This window comes from Monodon monoceros, unplaced genomic scaffold (genome assembly GCF_005190385.1).
Source record: "Monodon monoceros isolate NGI ecotype Baffin Bay Population unplaced genomic scaffold, NGI_Narwhal_1 Super_Scaffold_9, whole genome shotgun sequence".
Classification (NCBI taxonomy): domain Eukaryota; kingdom Metazoa; phylum Chordata; class Mammalia; order Artiodactyla; family Monodontidae; genus Monodon; species Monodon monoceros.
Window position 1 is genome coordinate 21,924,143 of NW_021703786.1, and position 21,118 is coordinate 21,945,260.

Genomic DNA, 21,118 nt, shown 5'->3' on the forward strand with positions numbered 1-21,118 from the left:
TCACTGTCAGCACTTGAGGCCATATAAAATGTTTGCAGTGACAATTGTGTATTTGATCATAAGGTACTTGTTTGGAAATGGAGCATTGTGTAGATAGTAAAAGAGGTATCTAGCTTAAATACATTACGGTTCCTGTCAGTATTGTTATGGTCCTGATTCAAGGAGAGGTATGCCCTGGGTGAACTTTAGCACAGCAGGTTCCAACAGGAAGGGTGCAGACGCTCTTCACCAAAAGAGTAAGCAGTTTTCTTCCAGTAAACCACTCAGTTAGCTAATACTGAATAAAGAATAGAAGAATAGTTTAAGGAGCAAAGAAGAAAGAAGTGAGAAGCTAATGACCTGACGTTTTCAGTCGGGCTGGTTTAGACTTAATCTGCTTGCTCTTATCCCACGGTCAAATGTTGGTTTATTTATGTTTAGGTTTTGTACAGTATTGGAATACTGTGAGGGAAATGATCTGGACTTCTACCTGAAACAGCACAAATTAATGTCGGAGAAAGAGGCCCGATCCATTATCATGCAGATTGTGAATGCTTTAAAGTACTTAAATGAAATAAAACCTCCCATCATACACTATGACCTCAAACCAGGTATGTCTAATTTTTAGGAGACAGTATTGGTAGTATTTCTTTGGTCTTATAAGTGACTTTTAATTTTATAAAGTTAGGGGACTTGGCCGGGGACCAAGAAGGCCTAATAACATCTGACTTTAAATTGCCTGGGTAGTGGGAATAAGAGAGTCCCGGCCACACAGCACTGGGTTTATTAGGAGGGTGGGTTGTATTAAATGCTCTGGAGAAACAATGCCTTTGTCTTAGAGCCAGGGCAGTTCATGATGTCAGTACGATTAAGAAAGAACTGCTCTGGCAAGCTCGGTTTTGTTTTTTTCCCATTACTCACACTGCATAGCAGTTCCTCTACTCCAAGTCTCTCTGATAAGTGCCCCCACATTAACAAATTATTTTACACATATGCCTCCCATTTCATTAAATTCCGAGTGGAATTTTCCATCTTTTCTCATGGTTACTATCTAACTTCGATAGTCGCCAGTCGAGTAGAGAGCAATTAGACTTCTTACTTCTGTCTGTTGTTGTCATTCTGGGCTGTTGCTTAGAAGTCTGCCTGTGTTGTCTGTAGACTGCTCTAACCAGCTGAGCTTAGGTGTTGGGAAGATTCCCATTTACCTCCTGGTGGGCACGTTTGTTAACTTTGCTTTCCTCTTCTGATAGCTACATGTTAAATCTCACTATTCACTATTCTTTAATTTTCTAGTATAATTCAAATGACTAAAAAATTCATCACAATGAAGTGATTTTTTAAAAAGATGGCTATTGTGTAATTGGGTTTTCTGTCACTGAGTCCATTACATTTTCCTGCCCCAGGAGCTGTAGGTGGCACTGTGGTACCAGCTTAGATTCCCTTGTATGTTTTCTTTGATTCCCCCCACCCCCCCCCCGCCCGAAACTACTGTCCTAAACAGGGTGGTTAAGAGATCCTTACTGAAAGTTCGGATGTAACTTTCCCACTATTTTTGACCAACCATAGAAGTGATACTTTACTTTGGCCAGTTAATTATTTTTTTCCACTGCTCATAGTGGTGGTTTTGGCACATTAAGCAGGTGATTCTTGGAAAAGAGAAATTTGCCGCCAGACACTTACAACTCTCCCCTAGCATCCAGAGTCCAGAGCGTTTTATTCCAGAGATTTAAATGTTTGCTGTTATATGTAAGAGTTTCAGTTCAGTTGTCCTCTTCTTGCCTGTTATTACCTTGGTTTATTTTAATTAGTAAGTTTTTTATTCATGAAGTTTTTTATCTTTTTAGGTAATATTCTTTTAGTAAATGGTACAGCATGTGGAGAGATAAAAATCACAGATTTTGGTCTTTCCAAGATCATGGATGATGATAGCTACAATTCAGTGGATGGCATGGAGCTAACATCGCAAGGTGCTGGTACTTACTGGTAGGTACCTGGGAGATTTGTCAAGTTGGCTGATGGAGATGTGGCTGTGCTATACTGAAGTGTTGGTAATTATTAATTAAACTACATCCTGTCTGCTTAGGCAAAAATGCTGTATACCATAGTAGACTTTCCTCTCCAAATATTTACCGTCTTTTCAACAGTTTGATTCTTTGTATTTACATGAATTTGTCTTAATTTTTCTTTCTGTTCTTGAAAAACCATTGAGAAAGAGATTATGTGGGGCCACGTGTTTGAGTTGTTTGTTTCCTCCCTAGGTTTGCCCCTACTGAGTAGATAGAGGATGAGGTTGCTCATGCGTATGTAAAGAATGGCCTTAAATTCTTTTCAGAATTTCAAATGCAGGTCTCTCTCTTCATGAGTTAATGGGATGAGGGATTTGTTTTTAGAGTTGCCTGAGGATGGTGGACTCTCAAGAACTAAGGAGTTATGAAGATTAGGATGTAAAATAACCATAGCATCCCTTGAAATCTAAACAGGAAAACACAAGCATGGTTTACCAAGAAATTTGTCCATTTCTGGCAGCCACGTTCTAAAAGGTTTTGACCCACATTTCTTCCCATCTGTTGTCACTCATCTACTCCCCAGCCACCCCACCCCAGCTAGCTCTGCCTGCCTGTTCTATGCCCTATCCTACTCTGCTGAGTATTACTTTTGACAGTGAAAACCATAAAAGATAACCTGCAGCTCAGGCATTTGGCTTTGTGATTGTAAAGGCATGTTACCAGAGCTTTCTTTTCACGTCTGCGGTGGTGACACAAAGCCATACATTGGAATGTGTAATTCTGAACATGGGAAAGCCTCCAGTAGCACTAAGGGAGGGGGAATACATACTGTTAAACCCCAGGGTCAGTTGGCCAAGTCGCTTATGTTTGAGACTGAAGGGCCCTGGCCCTTAGGAGATTAGTGACTCTCTTGGAATGAGGTTGTTGATCTGAAACAGACAGAGAAGAGGGGGACGTCAGTCCTGGTCTTACCACTCCCGTCATATTAAAGAAAGACTCAATCATATCCTGCTAGAAACACCATGTACACAAAATTTCAACTTTCCCTTGCTCCGTATTGTTTGTGGAGATGGTACCTATAGTGAAAATCAGTCCCTAAATTAAAACTTTGAGATTCTAGGTTTAAAATAGAAGCTACATTTACAGTGTTTATTCACTTGGTGGTTGTTGTGGGTTCCTGTCAGTAAATGATACAAAAATATCTGTTGTTGGAAATTCTGGAAGCAGGTCTATACCTCTGCTATATAAATTCACCAGAACTTGGATTTTAGCTTTTCATTTGATAGCTTGTTCTTTTTTAAAGGTAAAGATTTTTCATGTTTAAATTAATTATCTCATTGCTGCCTATTGCTGTATTTGCTAAGCTATAAAATTCAGTGGTTGGAATTTAAATAAAAATATGTAATGTTTGGGATTTGCTTCAAAGTAATCTGTTGGGGGAGGTGGGGAGGGGTGTATAAGAGCAAAGATTTGCCGCATCTTGACAATTATTGAAGCTGGATGATGTTTACTTGTGGTTCATTTTACGATTCTTTCTACTTTAGATCATATTTGAAGATTTTTTTTTCATAATAAAGAGTAAAGTAGAGAGGGAGCTACTGAGAAAATTAATTTTATGGGTTTCTATGAAGGTTTAAAAAGTCTCCATATTGGTGTTTATAATCACCGTCCTCAATATGTCATCCTCGTATTATGTCCCAGAGACACATAGATAGAATGGGAGGACATAACAGATTTTAAGTGATTGTTTGTGGCATTTGGTTGTTCCAGAATTCTTCTACGTGGAATACTACTTTTAAATAAGGAACCCCTAGACTAGGCCTTGAGAATCATTTTTCTCTATGAGGATTTTATCATGATGGCGTATGCAACTTTGTTTTTTAAATACAATTTAGTGTAGTATCTTAGAACTGTCTTCTACTCTCCCTCCCAGAGTCCTTGATAAGGACTTAGAATGCTTATTATTTGGGTGAAGAACTAGTGTATTTCTTCATTTATAGTTGGGGAAACTGAGTCCTAGAAAGTGATATGCCAGATTTGTACTGTTAAGGGACAGTGTCTATTTGGCCAAATTATTGCTCTGCATTTGGAGAAGTCCAACAACCTCTGTTCTTCCTCACCACAAACAAGAACTTACTTTTTCCCTACTGCTTCCACCAAAGAGTTATAAGTACATTAAAAAAATCATTTTAGAATCAAGTTTCTATTTGTTATTTATCCAAGATCATATTTAAGTTATGTATATTAAAGAATCAAGAACCATGAAAACTTACGGTTCAGGGAGGTTTTAGTGGCATTTGGAAGAGCTGTTCTTTTTATAGATTCTTTTGTCTATATCTTTATTTCTTTGCCTTTCTCCCCCACCCCCCTTTGTGAGTTCTCTGTCTATATTTTCACTTTTCAATGTGTGTTTTGGCTAAAAGCTTTCATTGTGAAATAATAATCTAGGTCAGTGGTCTTAATCATTTAAAAATGACTGTTAAAAATAAAAAGGAACAACCTGAAACTAAAATTCTTTAAAAAAAAAAAAAAAGCCCATCATCTGAACATTTTCTGCCTCTCAACTCTTGTGATTCTCTTCCAGCTATACATTTAGATTTTTATACCAGAAGCACAGCAGGGTTTATAATAGTTTTTCACAGAATTGATTTTGCCAGCATGAAATCTGCAGAAATCAATTTGTTATCTTCAGAATTCTGCCTTCCAGCTGTGCTATGGTGAAGACTCCAGGCAATGAGGAGAAAAAACATATTTATTTTGTTTCCTAAATGCTAAGAGGCACTTACCTTCCGCACCATACAATTTGGTGTGGTTGGCTGTCCAGCTAGTCTATTTAGAGGCCAGGGGTGGGTGGGGAAGGAAGGAATTCAGACGAGGATTGAGTTGGGCTAATAACTAGTAGTTTGTTTGGCTTTTTATGCACTATTTGTTAGTCTTCCATAAGCCCCTGATCACTCTTAAAGTAGGGAATGTAAAATATCCTTTCATAATATGAACTTTAATGTCACCATTGACTATAATTGTAGTTATTTTTAGTCTAGATTTCCAAAAGAGGCTACCTTAAGAAGACAGAATAGCCACTCCCCTCAGATTTGTACTGGGTCCTGAATTCATTTGGACTTTTAAAGGAGTAATTTATTTTGGAGACATCTTCTTCTGCCAGCCTGAAAGGAAATCACACCACTTCTAGTTGTATTTTAATGTTTGTTGTGTGCACTTCTTTTGTGCTCCCTCTCCTTTTAAAAACTTGTTGAATGACACCTATATTGGGCACAGCACTGGGAAAGGAGGCTGGGGTGGGTAAAGTAGGAACTAGGGACAATATTCACCTCTGTCCGTAAGTAAGAAACATGTATTTTAAGGCTTTATAATAGGACATTGCTGCCTCCTTAAGTTAGAGTGTCTTTTCATCTCCTTTATCCAGATGGGTCTAAGTTGGCTTTTCAACTGTTAAGATTCGGATATTTTTATTTCTAACAGGGTTTTTATTTTGCCTTTTTGTAAATGTCTTAGATTTATACAGTCTTTTTTCTAAGAATTTTTATTTCCCTTTTGTCCCAGGTATTTACCACCAGAGTGTTTTGTGGTTGGGAAAGAACCACCAAAGATCTCAAATAAAGTTGACGTCTGGTCAGTGGGTGTGATCTTCTACCAGTGTCTTTATGGAAGGAAGGTAATGAAGACAGTTGGATGTGGTGGCTTCTGTCTTAGGTGGTGCATGTACACGGTGGCATTGTGTGGATTATTCTCTTGGAGTTAATCATTGGGTTATCCAGAATGGAATCCTGAAAGTTGTGGTTTGAAGAAAATACAGACTTTAATTATAAAAGCTTTATGCATAAGCAGAAATTTTCAGTCCCAGGGCACCTAATGAATTCTGCGGAGCTGTTGAAGACATGCATTTTTTGCTGTTCTCAGATCCAGTCTATGTTTTGATTCTGATAATATGTACAGGGAAATATATGAAATAGTTTACTAAAGTATACAGTCTTCCCAAGAGCCATTCTTAAGGGTCCCAAGAATTGAAACTTGAAAAATCTGCAAGGCTTCTTATTGCCAACCACCCCATTAGTTAGAGCTTTTATTAATAAAAGCATGCTTTGTATTTCTGTACCGGGTAGGTGACATCAGAAAGTACTCATTGTCTGTTACTTCTGGTAAAGGTGATATATTATTTGCGTAAGTAAAAACGTAGACGGTAAACTACATCTAATGCATTGTCACATTTGTGTTTTCCTTATGAGCATAATATCTTGTATAAATGTATATATTGGGATCCAGTTGTATATTTATATTCTTATTTCTGCTACCCGTGTGTTTGTGTGTTTTAGCGTTCCCCATTGGGCTGTGAGTTTAAGCCATTTGGGAGTTCTACAACTCCCTTAGACTCCTAATATTTTGATTACAATCTCCAGACCAAATTCTTAATTCAGATCTCAGCTTCCTCTTTAACTTCTCCTTGGGTTTGTTTCTTTATTGTACCTATCTAACGTGGGGAAACTATTCAGAACTAATAGGGTTTAATTATTATTTATACTCTGATATTGTGGAAGTGCTGTTGATAATAGTAGTAGAGGTTATCTAGAAAGAATCGTGATCTCAGTAGAAACACTGTAGAGATGACACTAGGTGTGAACTTATTTTTTTAGGAGTTTATTAGAAGATAGCAATTTGTGGCACAGATGAAGCCACTCACTGAGTAGCCCCGACTCTGTTTTTTCCCCACTTTGTTGGTACCCCTCTCCTCTTGCACTTCCTTTCCATTTCTTCATCTGTGTCTCGGGTCTGTCAGCGGCACACATATATATTGCTTAAGCCCACAGGTATCACTCAGGGCAAAAGAGGTTGCTGGTTCCTGCTCTGAATCTTCTTTATCTTTGCTGTAAGCAAAGCTTAGCAGAGGTGTTGTGATATAGCAGATGCTGCTTCTGGTCCCAGCCCTGCCTTAACCTAGATGTTAGAATTTGAGCAAGTTACTTAAGCTCTGAGCCTTTCCATCCATTATCTATAAAATGAGAGAATTAGAGGAGATCATCTCCAAAGTTCATTCTAGCAGTTCTTGTTGAGATGTGTCTTCTCCTTTCCTTTCTCTTTGGTTTTGAATTGTGTTCTCTCTCTCAATTAATTAATTAATTTATAGTTGCATCAGGTCTTCGTTGCTGCATGTGGGCTTTTCTCTAGTTGTGGCGAGCGGGGGCTACTCTTGGTTGTGGTGTGTGAACTTTTCATTGCGGTGGCTTCTCTTGTTGCGGAGCACAGGCTCTAGGCGTGCAGGCTTCAGTAGTTGTGGCACGTGGGCTCAGTAGTTGTGGCTTGCGGGCTCTAGAGCGCAGGCTCAGTAGTTGTGGCGCACAGGCTTAGTTGCTCCACGGCCTGTGGGATCTTCCCGGACCAGGGCTCAAACCCGTGTCCCCTGCATTGGCAGGCAGATCCCTAACCACTGTGCCACCTGGGAAGTCTGTGTTCTCTCTAATTTTAACCAGAGGCATACCTTTGTTTGTTTTGTTTTTATATGATAGCCTTTTGGCCATAACCAGTCCCAGCAAGACATTCTACAAGAAAATACTATCCTCAAAGCTACTGAAGTGCAGTTCCCGCCAAAGCCAGTAGTAACACCCGAAGCAAAGGTAAGTTTTGATCCATTGGCCAGCAGAAATGTCTGCTTTGCTTTCTCTATTATTTCTCTGGGTAATTTGTCCAACCCCTACCTTCTTCTCCCCCTCTCTTCCCACAACAAACATTTATTGGGTGCCTATTAAGTACTAGACACTGTTCTAGGTAGTGGAAGGAGCTGTGACTGTGTGGCAGTGAACTACACAGACAAGGTCCCTGTACTTATGGAGTTTACATTTTACTAGGTGAGACGAACAATAACTAAAAATGAATACGTTTCAGGTGGTGATAAATGTTTTGAAGAAAGCAAATCGGAGTAAGGGAGTAGAGAGGGGGGAACCCGCTTTTTTGATGGCATGGTCGGGGAAGGCCTCAGTGATGAAGTGACTTTTTTGAACAGTCTTGACTGATGTGAAGGTGGGAGCCATGTATAGATCTGGGAGAAGAATATTCTGAGCAGAGAGAAGTGAATAAAGCTCAGATGTGAGTGTGAGCTTAGCAGGTCCACAGAGCAGGCTAAGCAGAGGGGAGAGTAGTAGGAGAGGCAGCAGGATAGATTGTAAACTGATGGAAGGCAGTTGAAAGTTTTAATCAGGGCAACTTTGTGATCTGATTACTGTTTCAAAAGCCTGCCCTGGAAGCTGTGTAGAGGGAAAGGTCAAGGCAAAAGGAGTTTATCTGATTGGTGTCCATCCCAAGAAAACCTTCCAGCTCCAGGTGTCTCACTAAGAAAGCTTAAATTTTTTTTTTTTTTTTTTTTTTTTTGCGGTACGCGGGCCTCTCACTGTTGTGGCCTCTCCCATTGCGGAGCACAGGCTCCAGACGCGCAGGCTCAGCGGCCATGTCTCACAGGCCCAGCCGCTCTGCGGCATGTGGGATCTTCCCAGACCAGGGCACGAACCCGTGTCCCTGCATTGGCAGGCGGACTCTCAACCACTGCGCCACCAGGGAAACCCAGAAAGCTTAATTTTTAAAGGCCAAGGATCCTTATGTTCATTTCTGTGAATTTATTATTTTCCAAATGCTTTAATAAAGCAACTATGTGTAGGTGTCTTTGCTTTTGAAAAACCAGGAATTTTATTAATTAAACATGAAAAAAATAGAAAATCAGTAGTTCACTTTATGTTTTAGATATATTAAAATAGACTTTACTTTTCAGAGCAGTTTTAGATTCACAGCAAAACTGAGTGGAAAATAAAGCATTGCCATATACTCCCTGCTGACGCAGCCACCCCATCCGCGGATGCACAGCCTTCCCCCTGTCAGCATCCTGCACCAGAGTGGTACATCTGCTACGATCAATGGACCTACATCCAGGCATCATTACCACCCGAATGTAAAGGATGGACTTTGGATGATAATATTTTAGATTTTTTTAAAATTGATTCAATTTAAAAGAATTATATTATAAGGCTGTGATTAAATAGAACTGTGTGGTTAAGAAATAGGAGAAGACAGATAATCTACGTAAGGGCCTTTGTGTTTAAAATTGTAGAAACTGAGGCTACATAGCTCTTCGTACCTAGCACAAAGGAAACCTCCATGTTGGTAGTGAATTAGGATTCCAAATCAGTAAGTTTTTATGTCTGCAGTACTCTTGAGCAGACAAGTCCTGTTCAGGTTTTCCTTTACTACTTAGATGTAGTCGTGCCTGATCATTTGCCTGCTGATCTTTCAGGGAAAAATAAGACACACCGAGAAAGCATTTACCCATCTGTGGCACACCGTAGTGTTAGTCACCCTGCACGTGGTGATAGTTTGTCACTACAATTTCCACTTCCTCAGGAAGTTCACACGAGACCGTGGTTTGTAGATGCAGAACTATGAAGTTATACTGTGCCCATGCACATCAGCCAAGGCAGAGAGGGGGAGTTTTGCGTTGGTCTTTGTGCTTTGGGGACAGAGATCTTGAGAGGTCATGCCCCGTGCCCCCCTTGGGAATGGCTCAGGCACCTTTGCTGGGGAAGGAACCAGCGGCCACAGAGAGATGCTGCGTCTGGCACGTCTCTCCTGGGTCTGCCTAGTGGTTTCCAGGCAAGGCCCTAAAGCCCCTTCTCTCTAGGAGACGTTTGTTCTGGGCCCTGGCAGCTGCTACAGAACCTCCTGGGTTCCCTCTTGGGGTGCCAGGATCATCTGCTTCAGGCTTCTTCAAGAAACTTTCCTTTCAGGCGTTTATTCGACGATGCTTGGCCTACCGAAAGGAGGACCGCATCGACGTCCAGCAGTTGGCCTGTGACCCCTACTTGCTTCCTCACATCCGAAAGTCGGTCTCCACAAGTAGCCCTGCTGGAGCTGCTATTGCATCAACCTCTGGGGCGTCCAATAACAGTTCTTCGAATTGAGACCCACTCCTAGCCACAAACTGTTCAACACACACAAAGTGGACTAATGGCATTCAGCAGCGGGTTTGGAACATAGCGAATCCAAATGGATCTCATGAAACCTGTACCAGGTGCTTTTATTTTCTTGCTTTTTTTCCCATCCATAGAGCATGACAGCATCGATTCTCATTGAGGAGAAACCTTGGGCAACTCTGGCCAGGCCTCGTAGGAAAAGGCCCCGCCCAAGGTTCCGGCGTCAACGGCCACTGCGTGTGGCTGCTCTGAGTGAGGAAAAAATTAAAAAGAAAAACTGGTTCCATGTACTGTGAACTTGAAAACATGCAGACTCAGGGGGGGGGTCCCTGATGCAGTGCTTCAGATGAAGAATGTGGACTTGAAAATACAAGACTGGGCTAGTCCAGTGTCTATATTTAAACTTGTTCTTTTCTTTTAATAAAGTTTAGGTAACATCTCCTGAAAAGCTTGTAGCACAAAGGCTCGGCTGGGGATGGTGTTTGACTTCGGAGGAAAAAAAGTTGCTCTTGCCTGTTAAAGGCACTAGAGTTAGTGTTTTATCCCTAAATAACTTCAGTTTTTAAAAACATGCAGCTTCCCTCCCCCCTTTTTTATTTTTGAAAGAATACATTTGGTCATAAAGTGAAACCCGTATTAGCAAGTACGTGGCAATGTTCATTCCGGTCAGATGCAGCTTTCTCCTCCGTCTGGTCTCCTGTTTGCAATTGCTTCCCTCATCTCAGTAGGGAAAAAATTGAGTGGGAGTACTGAGATGTGTGGGTTTTTGCCATTGGACAAAGAATGAGGTTAGAACTCTGCAGCTTGGAGTCTCTCTAGGTTTTCAACTATTTCTTCACAATTTGAACACTTGACGGTTGTCCCTTTTAATTTATTTGAAGTGCTATTTTTTTAAATAAAGGTTCATCTGTCCATGCAGTCCTCTTGGATTCTCTGAATGTAGTAACTATTGAAACTGTTCCAAAGGTAGGCAAAAAATGGGCTGGGGAGCCCGATGCTCCAGGGATCAGGAGCCCTGCCCACAGTCTCGTGTGTACTTGCTAAATGGTGTACATTTCTTGTTAACCGTGATATTAAAACTTGATCAGCACATAAGCTTTCCTCTGTTAGATCTTTTGGCAGGAAACAACCTCCAAACCCCTAAGTTTTGTGGGTGTGTGTGTGTGTGTGTGCATGTGCACACACACACTTTGTCTAACTCACTTTAATAGATTCATTGAGTGAAGTTAAAAAATAATCTCAAAGGAAATAAGTATTTCAAATATGAACATTCTCTTGGAACTAATTTTTTTAAAATTTGGTTGTTTCTGAGATGTATGATCAACTGAAGATGGAGCTGAAATGGGAGCTGCATGGCCCCACTGTGCCCTTGAAACAGCAGAGCACTCGACAGTACAGGGGGAAGGAGGCCAGAGTCTGAACATGTGGTAGCCAGCTTGGAATGTTACTGACATATGTGGCAAAAGGGCTCAGCCAGAAATATTTAAAGATGCAGCATTCAGGCATCTGAGTTCCCTAGGCAGGGGGGAGGGCAGTCAGGAAGGGTAGAGAGCTCTCAAATGACTCATGACTAGTATTTCTTTTACATGTGAAAAATGCCAGTAGTGACACATTTTCTAGGACCTTCGTTTGTTTTGTGGACCTGCCCCACTCTCCCCAGTGTCAGGAGATCTTAAGGGAAGATGGAGTGTTCCAAATTGGAGAGAGGTTCACGGATGTATTGTCCTGTGGAACTCTGAAGGGAAGGAAGTCAGCTCCAGAGTCCTTGTTGCCCCTAGCTTTCCAGAGCGATTTTATTGCAATATATATATTTATACACATGTGTGTATCGTACCTTTTTTTAAAACCATTACTTTCAAGCTGCTAATCAGAATACCCATGGTGTCTCAGAGGTTGAGCACAACACTGAAAGGATGGTGTCTGTATATGTGAAAAGATGGATGAAGTTGAGACCATGTTTAAACTTACTCAAGATAATTAAGTTCTGTTCCTCTATTCTTCCCTCTCATTCAATGATCTTGAAGTGTTTAATTTTTAACTTTCTTTTAAGGATGAAGGAATGCTGCATCTTTAAGACTTCCCTCTAACTTCCTGCCTCCTTTCCCCCAAGTTCTTATGAGTGAAGCTGTAGGACTTTATTTGGTGATCTACCTTTTCTACCCTCACTTTGAAGAAGGGATGCCCTCTCTTCTTGCTTTTATTGGGTCTAGGGCTTGGTTGGAGCTGATTGGGCTTGGTTGAGTCTGGCCAAGGCCTCTTTCCACTGCATGGATAAGCCCCGGGGAACATGCAGAATGTTGACCTTTTCTAGACTTGTAAGTAACCAGTGAAATCACTAAGTGGAGTTCTTCCATGACATATTTTGTTAATATGGGTTTCACTTTTTCCAAGGATAATCCCTCATTGCCACAATGTTGATTTACTTTAAACAATGACAGAAAAATGTGTACTAATTTGTAATTAAATCCAGCCAGACTGTTTTGGCTTTTCCCAATTTGGGGGGTGGGGAAAATATTAAAATAAGTTTTAAGAAGTGATTTCCCAGCCTCTTGATTTTACTCTAGTCTTCAGCTTCACACGGGGCCCTTACCACCTAGAGTATAGCTAGAGGAATCCTGGCAGCTGGCAGAGTCCCAGTGGGCGTTGCAGGCATGATGGGAGCGTGGGATTCATGCAACATGTTTTATACCCCTGATGTGCCAACAGCTAGGCTTGTGGGTGGGAATACAGCAATGAACAGAATGGGGAAGGCCCAACCATGACCATGAGCTCACCATTCAGGGGTAAAGGCACTGGGCCCCAGGAAGGGATGGAATACAGGGGTCGAGGAGAAGGACTTGGGCTCTGAATCTTCCATCATGACATGGGCAGCTTTAAATAGAGAATCGCCAGTCAGAGCCGTACGCACCCCACCCTGTGGCTGACCTGGGCACATCTGCTGTCCTTTTTTAGAGGGTTTGTTTCTTGCCTGCTTTCTAGTCCAGGAAAGACAGGGTTTCCTCCAGCTGAGAAGATTAGGAGTCAAGGAGCTCTTGTGTTTCTTAATTTAGAAAATAACTGTCCTTAAACATAGTTATCTCCTTGAATCCTAGAGGTAGAAGCAAGCTTTGGGTCCAGCTCCTTGCTCCTAAGAAGGCGAAGTTTACAACTAACTCGACCCACCTTTGGCAATCTTTTGCTTTCTGAGAATCTTTTCCTTCTCTCCATTACTCATCATTCCAATCACTCAAGCCCTCTTCGTCTGTAATTAAAATCCACGTGGGGTTAAGTGGGAGAGAGACATGGTGCACAAACTAGCTGTTCTGTTTTAGTTTCTTAAGGCAGAATCACCTAGAGGTTAAGAGCCTGGGCTTTAGAATTAGGTCTGGTTCAAATCCCCCTTCTGCAAGCTTCAGGAATATCTCTTTGCATGGTTATAGTGAGGAGTAGAAATAAGGTGTTTAAAGTACCTGGCACATAAGAGGGAAATCAAAAAGTGTGGTTTGACAAAGATCAAAAGATTTAGTGAGACTCCCAGGTTTGCTGGTTGAGGTTCAGAGCCTTTCTACTCCAGGTTGTCAGGAGATTTTGTCTGGAGCAATGATGTAGACCCTTCAGCAGCCTTCCTCTCTTGCTTGAGATTCAATATCAACCTCTATTCTACAAGGTCAGCAGCCTCCTCTTACCCTGCATCCAAGACTGCTTCTGGCTGAGCGTGGGAGGAGGCGTTTTACAGGCCAGTGCGGCCACCAGTCCAGCAGCATCAGCATCACCTGGGAACCTGTTAAGAATGTGTGTTCTCAGCTGCCCCCCTCCCATTATCTGTCTCCCAGATGGCATAAGCACTGAAGGTCACAAGCCCTACTGACCTAATCGTCCACCCCAGCAAGGGGGCAGCTGGAGGGTGGCTCTCAGGACTTGTCTGAACTCACCCAGCTGGAAGACAGAGGTGGCTTTGTTTTATTTTTTGTGTTGGGGATAAAAATCTGCTTTAAGCTCTGGGCTGTCCTAGGACCAGATGTCATTTATATGCCCTTTTATACGCTTATACTGGTGCCTTGGTACCTAACAGTATACTCAAGAATCGTTCACTCCTTCAGGCAAAGCTTCTTACCTTTGGCCTTCTCTTAAAATATATGTAACAACTCATCAGTTCCTTCTTGTGAATTAATTTATCACATTTTTCTTTTATCTGAGGGGTCCAGGGCTGCCGGAGGATTGAGACCTGGGTCTGCTTATGAATCCAGCCTGGTAATCTGGATCCGGGCTGAGGAGATCCTGGGGCTGATCTGCAGCTCCTTGGAAGGGCTCTGGGGAGGAGAGAGTTGCAGAGAGATCGTGGGGAGAGGAGGTGGGACTCCGGCCGATGCCAAGCTCTGTGGGTGGGTTGGGGGAACCTGCCAGAGGCTAGGAAAACAGGCAGGCCCGGGAGCAGGTCTGGGACATGGTAGGGGCAAGGAATAAAGAGCTCTATTGTGCCAGGGAAGCTCGCAGGGCCTGAGACAGGCTGGCCGGCGGAGGGGGCGTGTGTGGTGCTGGGCAAGAGACCCCGTGGTGTGCAGGGGTCAGAGAGCGGCGGGCCACCGGTCAGGCCTGGGTGTGGCGGTAAGTGCCCGGCCAGAGAACTGTGGTAACCTCAACCTCCTTGGCCTCCAGGCACAGCCTGCCACTGTGGTGGGGCCTCCTGTGCTGTCCCAGCCTTTGCACCCCCAAGGCAGCTTGGGGGAGGAGCTGCAGAGGGAAGTATCAGCAAACAGAAGGGGCTTTCGCACTGCTACTTTGCAGAGAAGTTCCTCAGCTGTGTTGCTTCATAGAAGCATCTCGCTGATTTTATATATGAGGAAACCAAAGCCCAGATTGATTTGGCGACTGGTAGTAGGTAGGTAGAGCAGGATCGAAGGGGAGGGACTGCAGGCTTGAACATTTTGTGAGGTGGATTCTCTGAGTGCCATCTTGGGGCAGAGAGCATTGGAGCTGAAGGCTGCACCTTGGCGCCCAGCCGGAAGCATATCTTTCTCTAATCTTGGGTTCCACTGCCCCCGGGGCTCCCTTCACTGAGTACCCCCTCCCTCAGGGCTAGCCCTTAGAAATCTACTCGGAGACCCAGCTGGCTTGGGCAGCAACCCTGCCTCTGCTGTCCTGAGCTAGAAGTGAAGTTAGGTGGGAAGAAGGGGCCATGGTTTCCCAGAACATTCCTGCCTCAGGTTCCCTAAGCCCTCTTATCATGTCATCTTGCTATGTAGATGAGGCAGTGAAAAATTCTGTAACTCCCTGTCCCTGTGTCCTAACTGACAAGTGGGAATCAGACCCTTTGCCTTGACTGCTCACGGTCGCTGTAAGTCTTGAAGGGGGTGAGAGATGTAAAGATGTTTTCAGCAACTGAAAAAGTAAAAAGCAGAGGGTGTTGCTAGATGCCTCCTCTGCGTCACAGGGGCCCTTGGAGAGGTGTCTGCAAGACACAGAGGGCCCTCCAGTGCAGGTGGGCCCTGGCCTGTTTCTAGAAGGAAGACTGTCCTAGAGTCAGACTCAGCCCTGTGCCCTAAGAGAGGGGCGTGCATGAAAAGGAAGGTCTTTCCCTACAAATTAATTTCAGGAGCCATTGCTTCTTCGCATCTACAGACACCCAGAACCCTCCCCACAACCTTAATGCTAACCCTGCTCCTCAGCCCACGTGAACCAGACAAAACTGGACCTGGTTTTGGTATCTGATAAAACAAGACAACAGGAGAGCTCCTAGTGAAGACAGCATGCTCTGCGACCCTGGGCCAGACACTCACACACTCTGAGCTACAGTTGTCACAGCTCTAAACTTCATGCATCCACTCAAAACACTTCTCTTGAGAGCTTTCTGTTTCTAATACGTTGGGCTAGGCTGTGTGGGATGTAAAAAGGTACATCAGACTTGGCTCCTGCGTTATCATATAGTAGCTACACGTAACAAATGTAAGCTTGGAGCTGATGAATTCCATAAGAGTGAGATGAGGTGCCTGGGGATTCGGGAGATGGCGTTGAACTGGGCTTTGAAGAATGGGCAGAATGAAAGAGAGTGAGGAAGGGCAGTGTTTGCAGCAAAGGGTCCTTCACCCATTCTGTGCTCTTGCCATGAAGTGTCTGTCATGCCTAGATCTCTCCCTGCACTCTCATGCCTCCAGGACTTGGTCATCTGAGCATCTTTGAAAACTCAGCTCAAGCATCCCCTGCAGCCTTCCTTTCTCTGGGCTCTCACAGCACCTTGAACAACTCTCCCTTACTTCTCTGCCTTGTCGTGTGTTTGCGTGTGTGTGTGTGAGCCCAGGGCATGGCTAAAGGAACATCGGGTGTTTGGCCTGCTGAAGCACAGTTCCTGGAAGGGGAAGTTGGGCTGGACAGGTGGGGGTGAGAGACCGATGAGAGACCGAGGAGGAGGTTGGGGCAGTGTGTTGGATGCAGGTCTTTGGTCAGGGAGTGAGCAGATCGGAGCTGGGCAGGGACAGCCAGGGAGACTGTGTAGCTAGTTCCAGGTCTTCAACAGCAGTATTTTTCAAATTTCTTTGATGGCAAGCCACAAAAAGAAACCCTTAACACCTCAACCCAACGCACATTTCCCAGACTAGAGCTTGGCTCATGTGCAGTGCACTGATACCGTTTTACTTCATCTTAGAAATGCTGGTCACCAGCCACTGGTGCCCCAGTCTGTGCTTGCTGCTGCTTCGCTGGGGCTGTGGAAGGGTCTGGCCGGTCTCTTGCAGCTGGAGTGTGGGTGCCGGGCCAGCTGGGTGCAGCCACCTGCATGCGGGGCTCTGTTCCGCCAGGGGAGGCTCTGCCTTTGGTCCGGATCAGGGAGGGCCACACAAAACTGTGGGCAGGAACTGGGCCCAGCCCTGCATTCGGAGGGTCAAGTTCGGAGACTGGAGAAAACCTCATCCTGCCTGTCCTTCTTGAGTTGGGAATTGGGAGTCAGGAGCTCCCTCCCGAAGCCTCAGGTGACCTCTTGAAGAGAGGGATGCAGAAGCTGCTGGCCCAGCCAGAGCTGTGGAGCAGAGCAGGCCTCGACTCCTGGCTTGCCCTGTCCTCCGTGCAAGGAGACAGGCTAAGAGGACCTGCACCTCCAGGTTGGGAGAGGGCCCCGTAGAGCAGACAGGGTGATGCGACATCCCTCTCTGCCTGCTCCGGCACCAGCTGGGTAGGGCAGTAGAAGGAAGGTTTTGGGAACTGCATCCTTCAGCTCAGCTCTGTCACCCCCTCTTGTTTGTGGCGGTGCCTCAGGCCAACCTCTACCCCTCTCTCAGCCTCCATTGGCCAGCTTGTTTCTGACCTGCTGAAGCCTCCTGAGGAGACACAGGAGCCAGTGAGGATCCTGGAGGCATTGGATTTGTAAACCCCCTGCTCTGAGCTTGCTCTGGGGCCCTGCTGTTAGCTGTGGGCATCACTGTGGTGACTCCTCCAACTGGGAGGCACATCCAAACTAGATGCATGGGGAGGAAGTCTGCATGTCCTGCTTCCTGGAAGGGGTCATGAGGTAATTATCTCCTGTTCCCTGGGGAAGAAAAAGCTGGGGTTTGGAGTCCCTTCAAAGGAAGTTTTCTAATCCAGGCCTCGGGCTCGAAGTGAGTGGATACAAACTCAGCGGCCCTTTTGGGAGTGGAGGGCCCTTCTCAGTGTCCTCCAATAAGAGGGAGTAAAGGAAAGAACCTAGGGAAAGTGGGCAGACTTGTTTTTAGGTTATATTTGTGGCCGTGATGGGGTAGACCAGGAGAAGACAGACAGCCATAAACTTTCCCAGTTATGTGGATGTTGGAGAAATTTTTTTTTTCTTTTTTAAATTTATTTTTGGCTGTGTTGGGTCTTCGTTGCTGCACGCGGGCTTTCTGTAACTGGTGAGCGGGGGCTACTCTTCGTTGCGGTGCGCAGGCTTCTCATCGTGGTGGTTTCTCTTGCTGCAGAGCACAGGCTGTAGGCGCGCGGGCTTCAGTAGTTGTGGCACGCGGGCTCAGTAGTTGTGGCGCGTGGGCTTAGTTACTCTGCAGCATGTGGGATCTTCCCGGACCAGGGCTCGAACCTGTGTCCCCTGCATTGGCAGGCAGGTTCTTAACCACTGTGCCACCAGGGAAGTCCTGGGAGAAATAATAGTTCTTTTAGGTTAACTGTCCCAAGATCATGCAGCTGGCTGAGGTGGAGCCAAACCTTGAAACTTGGGTGTGTCTGAACCCCAAGCCTGCCTTCTTCCTTCTGTCTCAGGTCCTCAGTGCTGCGGACAAGGGGGGGACTCAAAGGGCAGATTGCCTGAGTGGAGAGCCAAGGGTTTGAGGTGCAGGAGCCCAGGGAGAAGGCGGAAGGGTTGGGATCTGCCCAGACCAGCCCCAGGCTTGGCCAGACTTTTCCCCTGGCTTGGAAAGGTGCAGGGTGGGGAAAATTTTAGATGCTCCTTGGGGCTCATACCCCCTTAGCCTAGTTGCCTCAGGTAAGGACTGACCTTGTCTTTCTTTTCTTTTTTCTTTTCTCTTCTCTTCCCTTTCTTTTTCTTTCTTTCATCAGATTTTGCCACCTAATTAGCCAGAGCCTTTAGTTGATCAAACTCTTTTTAAAAAATATTTATTTGGCTGCGTCGGGTCTTAGTTGCAGCACACAGGCTTCTCTCTAGTTGTGGCACGTGGGCTCCAGAGTGTGTGGGCTCAGTAGTTGGGGCGTGCAGGCTTAGTTGCCCGGTGGCATGTGGGATCTTAGTTCCCCGACCAGGTATCGAACCTGCGTCCCCTGCATTGGAAGGTGGATTCTTAACCACTGGACCACCAGGGAAGTCCCTCTTTCCTTTATTTATGTTCTTCTATTCTACTTGGCCATCCAGTTGCGTTCTTCCTGCCTTGTGTTCCTTTCTCCCAAGCTTTTGTTGTAGGCCCGGCTGCCAGGAGTGTCCATAGGCTCTGCTCCCCTGGGCACCCTCTGGCCGGAGAGGCTGCTGAGGTCCAGAACCAGGGAAGAAGAGACGAATGCAAGAGGAACCCTAAGCACAGTGAGTAATGATCCCATAACTTGTACGTCAAAGGGCTCCTGAGACTCAGAAGGGAAGTGACTTGCCTGGAGGGCACCTGGATAGTGGGTGGCTGAGCTGGAATTCCAGCTCAAGTCCGACCCCCAGGCCTGGCCTCGTCCCACTACTTCTGGACATGTGTTTATTGGCCAGCAGAAGCGGGCAGAGAGCTGCTTCTACCCGGTTTAGTTTACACTTCAGAACACCATTTTTATGTACAGTTAAACATGGAAGATGTTCAGAGCAGGTGGGGAGGTTGTCTTGTTCTCTCAGGCAAAGGAAAACATCGTGTTGCAATCCTGATCAAACTGACCTGTGCAGCTCTCGTGGCCGGTGGGGTGGGGTCGAAAGGTAGGCAGAGTGCAGGGTAGGGAGTAAGGGAGATAACCCTGATGTCCAAACAGCAGAGGAAGATGGGAAGCAGGGAGGGTTCTGACGTTTCCTGAATGTCTTTATCTAGGGGCCATGCCCTCCCTTTGCACAAAATATTTCATTCTCAGGACAAGATAGGAATTGTTACCCCGTTTACAAATATGAATTGTGACCTCAATGAGAGCTTCAGTAACTCACTGCATGTCACAAAGCAAGTAACTGGGAAAGTCAGGATTCTAACTCAGGTCTCTCTGACTCCAAAGTCTGTGCTCTTTCCTCTAAACTGGTTCTGATGAGATCAGCAGACCCACAGTGCCTTTGCTGCTGAGGGAGAGCCATTTCTCAGTATCGATTCCATTATAGTGAATATCAACTTGGCAAAAATCTCCTGGACTGGCTAAGTCCCCAGCATCTAGCCTGATGCCTGGGACACAGCAGGCCCTCAAGAAATGGCTGTTTGAGCTTTAACAGGAACGGTGAGGAGGCAGTAGGCACAGAGGACACTGACCCTTCTTTGGAAGTAGATGAGGTCCTGGGTGCTGATGAGGGGGTCCCTCTGAAAGCCCCAACCTCCTCACAACACCCAACACTCCTGCAGACTGTGACCACCTTCCACTGACAACTGATCCTGCACAAGATCTTTAAGCGGTGGGGGACTGGGCTGGACTCTCCACAGGGAGAATTGCCCAGACGTCGCTGGCTCTCTGCCCTGCAAGCTGAAGATCTAAGACAGATGGTGGCCACGGATGTGGGCCCAGACAATCTGCAGAATACAACGCGTAACCCTGGCACGCTGGAGCAGGAAGCCTCACCCTCGGCAGAGACTAGAACAGGGCCTCAGAGACTTGAACAAACATCTGCCCCTGCTAGTAGCGCAACATACTTCCGTGCTCCTCAGCCCTTTCGTGGCAGTCTTCTCTGCCTGGAATATGGCAAAAATTGTGTCATTTTCCCCACTAAACAAAACTCTTCTAGGACCGCGACTCTGCTCGTCATTGTTCCCCAGCAGCTAGCCCAGGGCTAGCCACCAGTGCTTGTTGAATGGTGAACAAAGAAATAAGAGCATCTCTTGTGTACTGGGCGCTCAGGGCACCGTGCTGGCCAGTGGTGGACTTTCTGGACCCACGTGATTCACTGGTGATGTCAGGTAGTCAGCTTCTGCCCTCCTGGTGGGAGGAATGCCCAAACCTACTTGGGCTGGTGGGGAAGAGAGATCCAACCCTGTTCCAGAATTTGGAGGGCTCCTTGGGAGCCCTGCCTGAGTTCCCTTCCAGCGGCAAGGGGACTCCTTGGTGAGAACTGTGGCCAGCACATCCAGAGATAAGCAAGCAGATAGAAGCCTGTAAGACGACTTAGAGAAGAAGATTCCTGTGTTTTAGCTGCTCAGACAGGAAGAAAGAGAGGGCAGCTTAGCTGAAGCTGGCAAATCCTGAACCCCCTTGTAAATAATGTGAGAAAGGGGGCACCAGGAGGATGATCTTGGAGGCAGCCCCAGCGTGGTCAATAACCCGCAGAGCGCTGGGATCCCAGGACATGCCACATCAAGATGTGTGCTAAAGGACAGTGAAGGCAGTCACCAGAAGGGACTTAGGTCTGTCAGACCTGCCCAAGCTAGCTGTGGAGTGCCAAGGGCTTTGCTGGCCTGACTGCTAACCAGTTTTTAGGGCCAAAGTGTGGAGAGTAAGAATCTTCCCAGGGGACTCTAGGGGATTTTAGTGGGCGCTCACTTTGGGGTCCTGCAGCCTCTAGGTTGATATTTGCGAAGAATCTCAGCCCAGCAGGGATGGAAAGAGCTAGTGAGCATGTTT

At 45.5% G+C, this 21,118-nt stretch overlaps 1 protein-coding gene across 3 annotated transcripts in view; it reads left to right on the plus strand.

Annotated features, from left to right (window-relative positions):
• Positions 1-10,870, plus strand: part of TLK2 (tousled like kinase 2) — a 103,792-nt gene extending 92,922 nt beyond the window's left edge. For all 3 annotated transcript variants that reach the window (XM_029211519.1, XM_029211521.1, XM_029211520.1), the window contains 5 exons: positions 421-590; positions 1,824-1,962; positions 5,547-5,658; positions 7,505-7,612; positions 9,767-10,870. In XM_029211519.1, the coding sequence (XP_029067352.1) occupies positions 421-590; positions 1,824-1,962; positions 5,547-5,658; positions 7,505-7,612; positions 9,767-9,940 (703 nt within the window). In that variant the 3' untranslated portion in view covers positions 9,941-10,870. The remainder of the gene's footprint in view (positions 1-420; positions 591-1,823; positions 1,963-5,546; positions 5,659-7,504; positions 7,613-9,766) is intronic.
• The last annotated feature ends 10,248 nt before the right edge of the window (positions 10,871-21,118 follow it).